Source organism: Solea solea, chromosome 3 (assembly GCF_958295425.1).
Source record: "Solea solea chromosome 3, fSolSol10.1, whole genome shotgun sequence".
Classification (NCBI taxonomy): domain Eukaryota; kingdom Metazoa; phylum Chordata; class Actinopteri; order Pleuronectiformes; family Soleidae; genus Solea; species Solea solea.
Genome location: NC_081136.1, coordinates 2,818,622 through 2,831,770, shown reverse-complemented (window position 1 = coordinate 2,831,770; position 13,149 = coordinate 2,818,622). Strand labels below are relative to the sequence as shown.

The 13,149-nt window shown below is 37.7% G+C and overlaps 2 protein-coding genes across 2 annotated transcripts in view; both read left to right on the top strand.

The window, feature by feature from the left end:
* Positions 1–441: 441 nt before the first annotated feature.
* Positions 442–2,020, top strand: ndufa12 (NADH:ubiquinone oxidoreductase subunit A12). Its single transcript, XM_058624842.1, has 4 exons — positions 442–577; positions 1,226–1,311; positions 1,577–1,664; positions 1,761–2,020. Exons 1-4 carry the CDS (start codon positions 489–491, stop codon positions 1,939–1,941), a joined length of 444 nt encoding a protein of 147 aa, XP_058480825.1. The 5' UTR covers positions 442–488; the 3' UTR covers positions 1,942–2,020.
* A 3,657-nt stretch (positions 2,021–5,677) lies between these two features.
* Positions 5,678–13,149, top strand: part of LOC131456467 (transmembrane and coiled-coil domain protein 3-like) — a 37,882-nt gene continuing 30,410 nt past the window's right edge. The window contains exon 1 of the mRNA XM_058624830.1: positions 5,678–5,874. Coding sequence (XP_058480813.1) covers positions 5,830–5,874 — 45 coding nt within the window. The 5' untranslated portion in view covers positions 5,678–5,829. The remainder of the gene's footprint in view (positions 5,875–13,149) is intronic.

Here is a 13,149-nt window from a genome sequence, read left to right as displayed (position 1 = left end):
AATATAATATAATTTTTATATATTTTTTTAATCTAACATTTAATTTTCAGAGGTTGTTATTAACCACTTTTTTTTTTTTTTTTTTTTACTTTTTGAGTATCGCTATCCACAGACAAATGTAACCAAATTACTGTTTAATTAACACTTACATTATTGTTAATGTTATTATTATTATTATTGTTGTTATTAGTAGTAGTAGACATAATAGTAATAGTATTATAATTATTATTACTGAGTGCCTAGAAAGTTCTAAGTAGGAAGCAGAATTTTTTAAATAGCTTTTTCAGTTATTAGAGGTCAATTGACGAGGCTTAATAACTTGATTTATTTAAATAATTGCACATAAATAATAAAAGTGGTAGCTGTAAGATTTAAATGTAATAACGGGTATTTTCGGGTTTGGAAAGTGGAACTATTTTCTTTCTTTCTTTCCAGACCTTTTTTATAGCGCCGCACACAGTCCGTCCCCGTAAGTCTTCCGTCTCAAGATGGCGGAGTATGCTAAGCTAGTCCGAAGGGCTTTGGGACAGATAGGAGGTCACGGCGGAGTCCGTGGTTTTCTGCTGCAGTTATTCCGGTAAGTTAACAGAAATATATCTGCTATTTTAAAACGACAATCGAACTGTGTGTGGAATTTTTGTTTAGATTAAAAAGCGAAGCGTGACACGGGTTTTTCTTTCCCTCCGCCGAGCTAAGTTAGCATGTTGACAGCTAACCCTGCCTGAAATCCTCCATTAAGTCCTTTATTTACAGTTTTAAAATGTTTTTAAATATTCAGAAATCATTTAAAAATGATCTTAAATACATGTGTAATTAATCGTGTAAAACTTTTACCTTTCTAGTTGTTTAAAAGTTGATATCTGAAATGTCAAACGTTATCCTATTTAAAATAACCTCATTTTAAAAATATTGACAAACTCGCGACTTTAAACTTTTTGCGAATTATTACCGGAGTTATTTTTAAAATTAACTTAGAAATGTGTGGAATAATTCGGCTCATCAAAGATGATACAAGCACTCTTTATTTGTACCACATTTCAGGTTTTATGAGGTTGAGGTGACCTTCAAAAATGCACACCTGCCTCACTGATTGTAACTGTTAATGTCAGTTAGACATTAGAACATATTGATCAGCTTCCAGGACAATGAGTAAACAGTGATGATTATTGTTTTTAAAATGTCAAAAATATTATTATGGTTATGATTACGTTTTTTTTTTGGACAGAGTGAATGAACTGAAGGTTGGAACTCTGGTTGGTGTCGATAAATATGGAAATAAATACTATGAGGACAACAAGAATTACTTCTTTGGTGAGTATAAATCAGTTTGATGACTTTTAACAATAAAAACTTAGATACAAGTGCAGTTTTATTACTTTTTAACACAAATATTTGACTACGAGTGCAGTTTTATGACTTGAAAAAGTGCCTTTTGTAAAATAAATATTGAGTAGATGTTGTTATTTGTCATTATGTAAGAACAAATACTTGGTTACGAGTGCAGTTATATTACTTTTCAACGCAAATCTTAACACTGCTAGAACTGTTTAAAACAAGGCGTGTATTTGTCTTGCAGGGCGTCACCGCTGGGTGAATTACACCACTGAGATGAACGGGAAGAAGACGCTGTGGGAGGTGGACGCCAGCATGGTTCCTGCCGAATGGTACGGCCTGTTATATATATTTTTTTTTAATAAAAGATGATGCAGCTGTTAAAGAATCAGAGCGATGATGACACCGGCGTCCATCTTTGTGTTTAGGCACCGCTGGCTGCACTGTATCGCAGACGAGCCGCCCACCACGCACCCACCGGAGCCCAAGAAGTTCCTGGCCGAGGTTCATCAGTTCAACACGAGCGGCAGTGCGCAGCAGTACGTGCCCTACCCCACCACCAGCAAGAAGATCCACGAGTGGGTTCCACCCAAAGCTGGAGCTCCGTGAGCTCCCACACTGCACACACGTCACTGTCCACTCTGTAAATTATACTTTCCTGTCCAGAATAAAACCCTCTACACAGAGATTTATCATGTTACTGGCTTTGTCCGTCAGGTTTTCTGTCATTTTATCTTCTCAAAGCGTCAGAATTGATTTAATCTCCAGTATCTTCAGTAAATATTATTAAAATTATGCACACAATTATATGTAAAGAGTATGTAAAGTTAAATTCTGACATGTGTAAAAAAAAACCTAGATATATGTGAAATACTTTTTTTGAGTGCGTGGGAGTGCAGCGTGATGAATTTAACGACAAATATTCGGATAAAAGTGCAGATTTATTACTTTTTTAATAGCAAATGTGTGATACGAGTGGTGTTTTATGACATTTTAAAATATATGCTGGAGGTAAATTTGTGACTAAAAAAACTACTAAATGGGTAAACATGAAACTGCATTTTAAGAGTTAAATACTTTTTTGAGTGCGTTACGTCACTAAAATATGAATATATTTTGTGTAAAAAGTCCAGATAATGAATTATCTTTATTATTATGTTTATAAATAATCTCTCTGCAGTTACAAATGAACACATGTAGGAATAATATATATTGAGATTGGCAAGTAAATGTTAGTAAAAGTAGTAAAAATGTTTCTCAACAGTAGAAAAATAACCATAAGTATAAATGTGTGTAGTTTCTCTGTTTTCTATGTTTTCCTCACATATAAGAAGTTAAAACGTGTTCAATTATTGTGGTTTTATTGTAGAAAAAGTGTATTTTTTTGTTGAAACGTGAGCCAGAAAGTGAATTTATTTGACAAAACTCTTCACATTACAGTCAGTGTGTGTGTGTGTGTGTGTGTGTGACTGTGATACAACGTGTGACGCCGTGTGAGAACAGCTCAGCGCCACCGTGTTATAATCTCTGTGGTATTAAAACTGAGCTGAGGCAGCGTTTCACACTGAGGTGTGTGAAGATTCTCCAACACTGACGAGAGAATGTGTGAGAGTGAACACACACACACTCGTGAAGACTCGGTGCCAGAATCCAGTGAAACTCCACCAGAAGTGTCAGGCTAAAAAAAAGGTAAGATCAGCTGTTTTTTTGTGTTTAATTATTCGAGTTCTTTTATTACTGTGGATAATGAGGCACAGGTGTTTAAGTGTGTGAATAAAACAAACTGTTAATAAACCTACTGTTGAGTAAATCAGGTCACTTTTGAGAGTTAAATATTCCAGAATTTCAACATCTGTCTCTGTTCTCACCTTTTAAAATGAAATTACAACTGATATAGAGGCGTCTTCACAGCCATACAACAATCTATAATTCAATTACAAGTTAATGCACATGTCAAACTGTAACATAAATGTCACAAGAGAGCTTTACTGTTTTACTTGTATCATAATTGATTGTGTTAAATGTCCATTTTACCTTGTAATACAAGAGTAAGGCTTAGGTCAGGCCACCACCTGTTCCACCTTTTGACCACAGGGAGGCGATATAGGTCAATTCAACTTTTTTTTGTTTCTCTCAACCAGCACAGATGTGTACGGAAGAGTATTAGTGCCACAAAGAAAACAAATGACAGCATGAGTTCTGAGAAGAGTCATAATCTGAAATTAAAGTCCAAATTCTGAGGAATAAAAATCAGAATTATGACTTTAATCTGAGAACTCTGGGAAAAAAATCAGAATTATGACGTTAATCTGCTAATTCTTTGGCAAAAAATATGAATTATGGTCTTAATCTGAGAATTCTGAGAAAAAAAGTCACAATTATGATTTTAATCTGAGAATTCATTCTGTTTTATTCGACAATAAAACCGTTACAATGAAATAAAAATGTTGTATTTAATCGTACACTGACCATAAAAGTTTATATTCTATTTTAAAAACTCTACTTACTCTTAACTGAAACCGTTTTTTTTTAAGGGGACCCAACAACAACCACCCGTCTGCGGGGTCCTGACCCAGTGTTTGAGAACCCCTGTTTGTTTGTGACTTAAGGTGCAGTTTGATGAGGAGACTCACGGCTTCATCACTCTTTCCTGCGCGGAACAGTTTGGAGGAGGGTGAGGAAGAGGTAGGAGGAGACAGAGGAGAGCGAGTGAGTGAACGACAGCTGCCTTTGTGTTCTACACCATGTCCAGCAGGGGGCAATGTTTGTCTGTTTGTTTGTCCTTGTTGATTTGTGCTGTGTCACTTCAGCTGCATCAATGACAGAGAGAGCTGAGACAGTGAGGAGGCTTTGGCTGATTCAGCAAAAACTTGATTTAATGGAGTGGTCTTTATTTAGAAACCTGTGTGTGTATATAGAGAATATATAATAAATATAAACATAAGATAGTAAATTATAAATTAAGAAAAAGTCGCTGGTGCAGGCTTTAAGGCAGTGTATATATGTATATACGTATACATGTGTATACATGTACCTAATAAAGTGGCCAGTTAGTGTAAAATCATGTATATTAGACTTAAAGGAAACATAAAACATACTTTATTTACATGTTTGTTTATGATTCTCTGACAAGAAGCAGCAGCAGATATTTGGCTCCTCCCACTTCCTGACGACGAACGTCTCAGAGTGGGCGTGGCTTCAGGTTTAGAACTGGGTTTAGGTAGGTCAAGGAATCCCTTAAATTTCCCCTTAACTAAGAAGTGGAAAGCTTTAATTCTGCAAACCTCAGTGTTGTTCATAAAAAACAAAACCTTTTAGGTCATAATAAAAGTTAAGGAATCCTCTTAGGTTTCCCCTTAACTGCCGACCAGGAAGCTGCAATTTACGTCACGTCTGTGCATCTACTGGAAATCTGACTGATTGATTGATTGATTGACTGATTGATTGATTGATTGACTCTTAAGTGCTGGAGATAATTGACGATGTGTCAAATGTGTGTTTATATGAAGTGAACGAGAGTGTGCCAGAGTCTTTTTCTAGTTTTAGACGGAGACAAAACATTCACACACACACACACACACATTCTGTCCTCAGGACATGAATGAAATCTCCTCCTCTCTTCCTCTCTTCCTCCCTCCTTCCACTGTCAGCTCCTATCTCGCCATCTTTACCTCTTCCCCCCGGTTGTCCTCCGTGAGTGGCATCAGTCGTTGCTGGACGCCTTCTTCTCCGTCTCCTCCTCTGTCTCCTCCTCTTTCTCCTTAGGCCTTTTAAGGTGCTGTGTTTTCATGGAGCAGACGTGTGTGTGTGTGTGTGTGTGTGTACACTTGTATTAATGTTTATGAAAAAAGCCCTATCTTTGTGGGGACACTTTGTATTTAAGGGGATTTTTTCTGGGTTAAGACCTGGTTTTAAGGTTAGGGTAAGGGGTTAGGGAATGCATTATTTCATTGATTTGTCCTCACAAAGATATAAAAACTACAATATGTGTGTGTGTGTTTGAGTGTACTTGTATTTATATCTATGTGTGGTCCAAAAAAAACCTGTCTTTATGGGGACATTTTGTCTTAAAGGGGCTTTTTTTAGGGTTAAGTCCTGGTTTTTAAGGTTAGGGTAAGATGATGTGTCCTCATTAAGATATAAAAACAAGCGTGTGCGTGTGTGTGTGTGTGTGTGTGTGTGTGTGTGTGAGTGTGAGTGTGAGAGTTGAGATTGAGAGCAGGTTGGGATTTGAGAGTGAGGAGGAGCCGCAGCTGCTTTGAGCGGCTCGTGTACAGGAAGTGAAACATTTCACAATAAAGTGATTTGCACACGGGCGCGCACACACACACACACACACACACACACAGTCAGTCCCTCAGATGAAAGGGCAGTGGTGGAAGTTCAAAGGGACAGACAGACAGACAGCGAGCGAGCGGCGTGACATGCAGGAAGGAGGTTTCTTCTTCTACTCCTGAAGCTGCTGAGGCCTTCAGGCTGTGAGGAAGAGGAGGAGGAATGAGGAGGAACTACAGCGACATTCCACTCGTCTATGTCACAGAGGTAGATCTGACCTGCCACAACAAATCTGTCTCCTCTTCTTCCTCTTCTTCTGCTTCTTATTCTCGTGTTACTTCTTGTTTTTCGTTGTCTTTCTCTTCTGCACAAATGAAATCCAGTCACACATGAATCAGGTCACATTTAGCTCTTTTATTTACATCTTTAGTGACTTATTAACGTTTCTCGTGGTGAAGTTATGATCAGTGTTTGTGCGTTAGAAGAAGAAAAAGTGTCACAATTGTTTTTAAAGAAATGTCACATTTTCCGCTGTCTTTATGTTCTATTTATTTTATTTATGTTCTATTTATTTTATTTATGTTCTATTTATTTTATTTATGTTCTATTTATTTTATTCATGATGTTTTGTGAAGAGAAGTCGGAATATTACATTACAATAATAAAATCATACTAAAAAAACTAATAATATAACAAGACTAAAGTCGTAATATTCCGAGGAAAAAAGTTGCGATATTACGAGAAAAAAGTCGTAATATGAGAAAAAAAGTTGCGATATTATGAAAAAAAAGTTGAGTTAATACAAAAATAAAGTCGTAATATTATGAGGGAAAAAGTTGCGATATTACGAGAGAAAAGTCGTAATATTAGGAGAAAAAAGTCGTAATATGAGAAAAAAAAGTCGTAATATGAGAAAAAAAGTTGCGATATTATGAGAAAAAAGTTGAAATAATACGAAAATAAAGTCGTAATATGAGAACAAAGGTTGAAATATTACAAGAAAAAGACAATGTTACGAGAAAAAAGTTTCGATATTACGAAAATAACTTAGAAGGCCATAATAATGTTTTTTTGCCTTTATGTTGTATTTTGTGACTTTATCTTGTTCAAATACTCATAAAAACCAAATGAGGCCGTTTAAGATGCAAAGTCCAAGACTGCACTCGACGTGTGCTTCGAGGAAAACTTCAAAGTCCACTTTCTTCGTTTTTTACATCACGGCACACATCACAGCTGCCTCCATATGCAAATTCAAACGTGTTATTTTGAGAATTTCGGTGTCTGAAAATCTTTGTTTTGATTTACCTCAGTGACACAAACTGACCACATGAGGCAGCGGTAGACCAGCAGCCCCTGTGGCCACTGAGCTCCCGTGAGCTAAAATCGCTGATTTCCGTTTCCCGTCAGAAAAGTCTGTCGCACAGTGCGGTGAAGACTTGAACGTACTCTTAAGACATCGTAGACTGACTGAAACCTGTTGTTGGCTGTTTATGTTCAGTCAGCAACACTTCAAAAACACCTGAACTGTCACTTTAAAGGTTAAAGAGTTGAGTCAGACAAGTTTCACCACGCAGAGTCGATGTGAAATATGTGTAGCAGCTCTTGTAACATCAGAGGAATGTCTACAGTAAGTCAAAGTGCCGTCACATGACTCGGTTTCTCTCTTAGAGGAAACACGTCTGAGCACTGGAGCCGCGGGCCGTGTGTTTGTGTTCCTACTGTCCGTCACGGTCTCAGCTGCCGTCTCATTGTTCCCCGTGTCTAAGTGAAAACTCACGCCTGAGGCACTTTCTCAGAGCCTCCGAGCTGCTGACTCAGCAAATATTCACAAGCCGTTATTTATTGTTGCTGATGTTGATGTTCTGCCTCTGTTTGTATGGAATTAGACACTTTTTAAGAAGCAAATAAAATATCGATTTAATCATTCAAAAATGTGGTATTGTATTGTTTGAAAATACATTTACCAGTGAGTGAGCGCAAAGAACAAGTGAGTGAGTGCAAAGAATAAATTAGCGCGCGCAAATAACAAATTAGGGAGCGCAAAGAATAAATAAGGGAGTGCAAAGAACAAGTGAGGGAGCGCAAAGAATAAATTAGGGAGTGCAAAGAATAAATTAGCGAGCACAAAGAACAAATTAGGGAGTGCAAAGAATAAATAAGGGAGTGCAAAGAACAAGTGAGGGAGCGCAAAGAGCAAATTAGGGAGTGCAAAGAACAAATGAGCGAGCGCAAAGAACAAATTAGGGAGGGCAAAGAACAAATTGGGGAGCGCAAAGAACAAGTGAGGGAGTGCAAAGAACAAGTTAGGGAGCGCAAAGAACAAGTGAGGGAGTGCAAAGAACAAATTAGCGAGCGCAAAGAACAAATAAGGGAGCGCAAAGAACAAATTAGCGAGCGCAAAGAACAAGTGAGGGAGCGCAAAGAGCAAATTAGGGAGCGCAATGAACAAGTGAGGGAGCGCAAAGAACAAATTAGCGAGCGCAAAGAACAAGTGAGGGAGCGCAAAGAACAAATTAGGGAGCGCAAAGGACAAATTATGGAGCGCAAAGAACAAGTGAGGGAGTGCAAAGAACAAGTTAGGGAGCGCAAAGAACAAATTGGGGAGCGCAAAGAACAAGTGAGGGAGTGCAAAGAACAAGTTAGGGAGCGCAAAGAACAAGTGAGGGAGTGCAAAGAACAAATTAGCGAGCGCAAAGAACAAATAAGGGAGCGCAAAGAACAAGTGAGGGAGCGCAAAGAGCAAATTAGGGAGCGCAATGAACAAGTGAGGGAGCGCAAAGAACAAATTAGCGAGCGCAAAGAACAAGTGAGGGAGCGCAAAGAGCAAATTAGGGAGCGCAATGATTTGCTTCTTAAAAAGTGTTGATTGCTTCCTCCCAACTATCACACACTGTCCCTTTTAAGAAGAGCCTTTAGCTAATAAAATCCACATCCACTTAAGTCTATGTTTTAATCTAAGAATATTTTAACTTCCTTCCTTCGCACTGTTTGACAGACTTTTTTTAAATATTTACTCTCACAAACCAAAACTCCACAGAGAAAACAAGCGCTTTTCGCTCACGAGAACACATGAGCTACTGGTCCGCCGCTGCCCCGTGTGGTCAGTCTGTGTCACTGATGTAAGTCGAAACAAAGGATTTCAAACGCTCAGAACACAAAATAAGACATTTAAAGTCAATGTGGTGTAAAATGGATGATTTTCTCTATGGGATTTGGTGTGAGAGAGCGAAAGGTTCACAAAGTGGCTCAAGTGTCACCTTCCAGGTTTTTTAAAAAGGCCGTTTAACGACGACACACGGCGGCAACATAATCACATCATGTTCTTGAAACATCATTTATCACAGACCGGACCTGCTGTAGATTTAATTTGGTCAGCCGTGCAAATGTCTGCTAATAATCTCCTTCCTAAATGTGACTTACGAGACCGCTTACTGTGAAACATTAGCTCCAATCCCGAGCTCTTTTATGATTGTGATTAAAGCGATTCATTTTGTTTTATTAAAGTAAATGTTACCCCCCCACACACACACACACACACACACTCTTTAAAACAGCTCGCTCTATAGAGGAGAAAAAGGCAGTAAAACTGTGTAAGTTACATAAGCATAATGGCTCTCTTCCTGTTCACTCATAAACAAGGAAACAGTCGAAGGAAGAAGATGATACAACCTCTCTGTCTTTAATTCCCTGGAGGTCTCGGCTTCAGATCCCGAATCCAGCCTCAGTGTTTGTTTTCACCTCGACGCGTCCTTAAGTCCTTTTCTAACGTCTAATGCCCTGAAACTGCCAGTCGCCATGGCGACCATCAGTGTCTCAGACACATGGCTTTATGCTGTGGCCTCGGATTTTTAATCGTTCATCATCGCCGTCGTTCCCCCGATGATCTGTGTGTGTGTGTTTATGTCTTTGTGTCTTTGTGGGGACAACTTCAAAAAGGGCTTTTTCGGGGGTTAAGGGTAGGTTAAAGGCAATTAGTTGTGATGGTTAAGGTCAGGATAAGGGGTTAGGGAATGAATTTTGTCTCTGATGTCCTGACAAAGACATAAAAACAAGTTTCATTGTGTGTGTACATGTATTTGTATCGTTGTGGGGACCTTTTTTTCGAGGCTGCACAACCTTAAAGGGCTTTAAAGGGTTAAGACCTGGTTTTTAGGTTCTAATTAGTTAGGTTAAGGCTAATGGTAAGGCACTCACTTTGTTATGGTTAAGATGAGGGTAAGGAGTTAGGGAATGTATTATGTCTGTGATGGGTCCTCACTCAGTTATAAAAACAAGTTTGTGTGTGTGTATTTATATCTTCATGAGGTCCAGAAAAATGTCTTTGTGGGGACATTTTGTCCAGACTGCACAACTTTAAATGACTTTTTTTCAGGGTTAAGACCTGGTTTGAGGGTTAAGGGTAGGTTAAAGGCACTTACTTAGGTTAGGGTTAGAGTTTAGATGTTGAAGTGTCCTCAGTAAGACTGCTGCACGAGAATGTGTTGTCCCCTGATAATGATCATGACCTTCATTAAAAACCAGGTAAATCTACTGAACACACACACACGGAAAATGGAAAAAAAAAAATCCCTTTTTATCAGATTAACCTGTAATCTGTGATGAACTTTGAAAAGAAATGTTAATTTTGGAAAATGGAAAGAAAGACGACTTTGTATTTCACCTTTTACAGACACAAAATCACATAAAAATTATAAATATGATATATATCGATATATCTATATGCATATATGTATGTATACATATATATATATATATATGTATACATAAAAGATAAAAGTATAAGAACACAAAAACTTTTATATAAAATAAAGTACAGAGTTTAAAAGCTAGTGACAGTAAAAACACAACAGATCAGATTAGGATTAGATTAGAGTGTTAATTTATACTGTATATAAAGAGAGTTCAGTCAACTGGGGGCGACAAATTATATTAATAATATATAATAAAATAATATATTAATATACTGTATATAAATTCAGTTTTAGTTTTATATATGTATAAAATGAACTTTTCCTTTTAGAGAATAAACCACTTGTTGCTTTTTAAACTGTCCTTTAGTCAACTGGTTGTTTCAGTAAAGTCCAGTAAATATTACTTTACATTTACTACATGACTGACAACACTTCATAATAAATACTATAGTTTATTGTGTGTCAAAAACGTCAGAACACCTCCTCCTCCTCCTCCTCCTCTTCCTCCCTCTCTTTGACGCCCACAGGTGACATTTATTTCTAAAACAAATATATAAATTCTCCAACCAGACATCAAACAACGCAGAGAAGGACAAAGGAAATGAAATGTCACAGGTCGGAGGAGGTGAAGGGCGAGATGTGACGTGGTGGACATGAAAGTCCACACACACGCGTGCACACACACGCACACACACGCACACACGCACATACACTGGCCTTTGAAAGTCTGACCCGTCAGATATTTGTTTCAAACAGCCTATGTTGTGACCTCACACACATGAAAGTGTTCACACATTGTCATAATCTGGACTCTGGATCGTCATTAAAGCACCACTATGCAGGATTTAAAAACATTTTTTTACCATAACTATAGGACAAAACATGCAAGTAAAAAAAAAATAATAATTAAATTAATAATAATTAAATGGATTTTAAACATTTACACCACTAGTACGAGTCAAACGAGGGTCCACGTGCATCAAATCCTTGTGAGACAATTAATTAGGGATTAATTATGTATTTAAACAAATAAAATATATATATATAAAAAATGCTGTTTTTTATGTTATCTTGAAGAAAGTACATCCAGGTACAGATTCTGTAATAAAAAATAAAACATTTAATATTCCCCAAACTCTCATCAAATCCCATTCACACCAGTTCACTCACACATTCACTCCAGTTCACTCGCCCATTCACAGCAGTTCACTTACGCATTCACACCAGCTCACTCGCACATTCACACCAACTCATGCGCCCATTCACACCAGTTCACTCACACATTCACACAAGCTCACTCGCCCATTCACACCAGCTCACTCACACATTCACACCAGCTCACTCACACATTCACACCAGTTCACTCGCCCAGTCACACCAGTTCACTCACACATTCATGCCAGTTCACTTGCTCATTCACAGCAGTTCACTCACACATTCACTCACCCTTTCACACCAGTTCACTCACACATTCATGCCAGTTCACTTGTACTTTTATTCACATAACCTGTTACTTTATAAAAGACTAGCAGAGACGTGGAATCAAACCCACAACCCACCGGCTCTACCACTGATCCACCGCCCCCCAGCTTCACCAATCACAACATAAAGATACAGAAAACATCGCATCCTCTTTAAGAGCCTGACCTAAATACTTTCCTTTTTCCACTTTTCTTTCTGGAATTTGGGAGGTGAAACTCTGACACTGACCCACATTTCTCACCCGTTTTCATTCATTCATTACTGAAAAACCCTTGGCCCCTCAGCATTCACTCACTCAGCATCACCGCTGCCAACTGTACGTAGTAAATCTGCACTAGGGCTTTGAGATAAATGTGTCCGTGGTGTTATTCACTATGACAAGAACTCACCTCAATTCACTTTAAATTCACTGCCAGGAAGAAAAAAAACAAAAAAACAACCCCACCAAACCTTTTCCATTGCCAGCGTGTCCATTCATGCGCCCCATTGATTTACTTCCCCTGCTGTAGGTTTGGACAAAAGGCCTCGGCTTCTTCCCTGAAGAAATGCTTTTATTGGAGACTGAAAAGAGGCAAAGCAGCATGAGGAGAGAAAGGAAGGAGGTTCTACTAAACTTCTCTGAATGAGCTGCTTTTCAGATGCAAAGGGAGAGGAAAGAAGACAATAACTTAAAGATAAATTAAAAGAGTTGTTTCACCTCCTCCTCTTCCTTTTAAACATTAACTTACACTGGCCTGGTCCTGATGCTGTTTACCACATGTATTGTATTTCAAAACAACAAAATAATTAAGAATATACTGTTTAGGCAACAGAATATAAGAAAAATAAGTAACATCTCTTTAGAAAAATACAATGTTTGAAAGGTCCTGAGCTTGTTAAATAATATTTACACCCAGTAATTGTGATAAAAGTGCACTCCTGCTAATTGAACTATAACAAAACGTATGCTAGCATAACTCGCATTTACACCTAATACCTTAATAAAAATGTTGTTGAATAATTATACTAACTGGAAAACTTTGAAATACATCAAATAAAATCTAAAAATATGGCTCAACTAGCCCATAATGTTAGCATAATCAAGAATTTCCCTCTCTGAATGCTAGCTTGTATGCTAGTTTGTGTTAGTGAGTTCTCTATTGTACCTTACCAGTCTTTGCTAGCTAAAAACTATCATTAAAATAGCTTTTATTAACGACAAACTGCTTATTGTTAATAGAAATATTGTTGGATAATTATACTACCTGGGAAACTTAAAAATATATCAAATAAAGTCTAAAAATATGGCTCAACTAGCATAATGTTAGCATAATGAAGCATTTCCCTCTCAACTGAGCTGAGTTTTAGATTTTATGCTAGCTTGTATGCT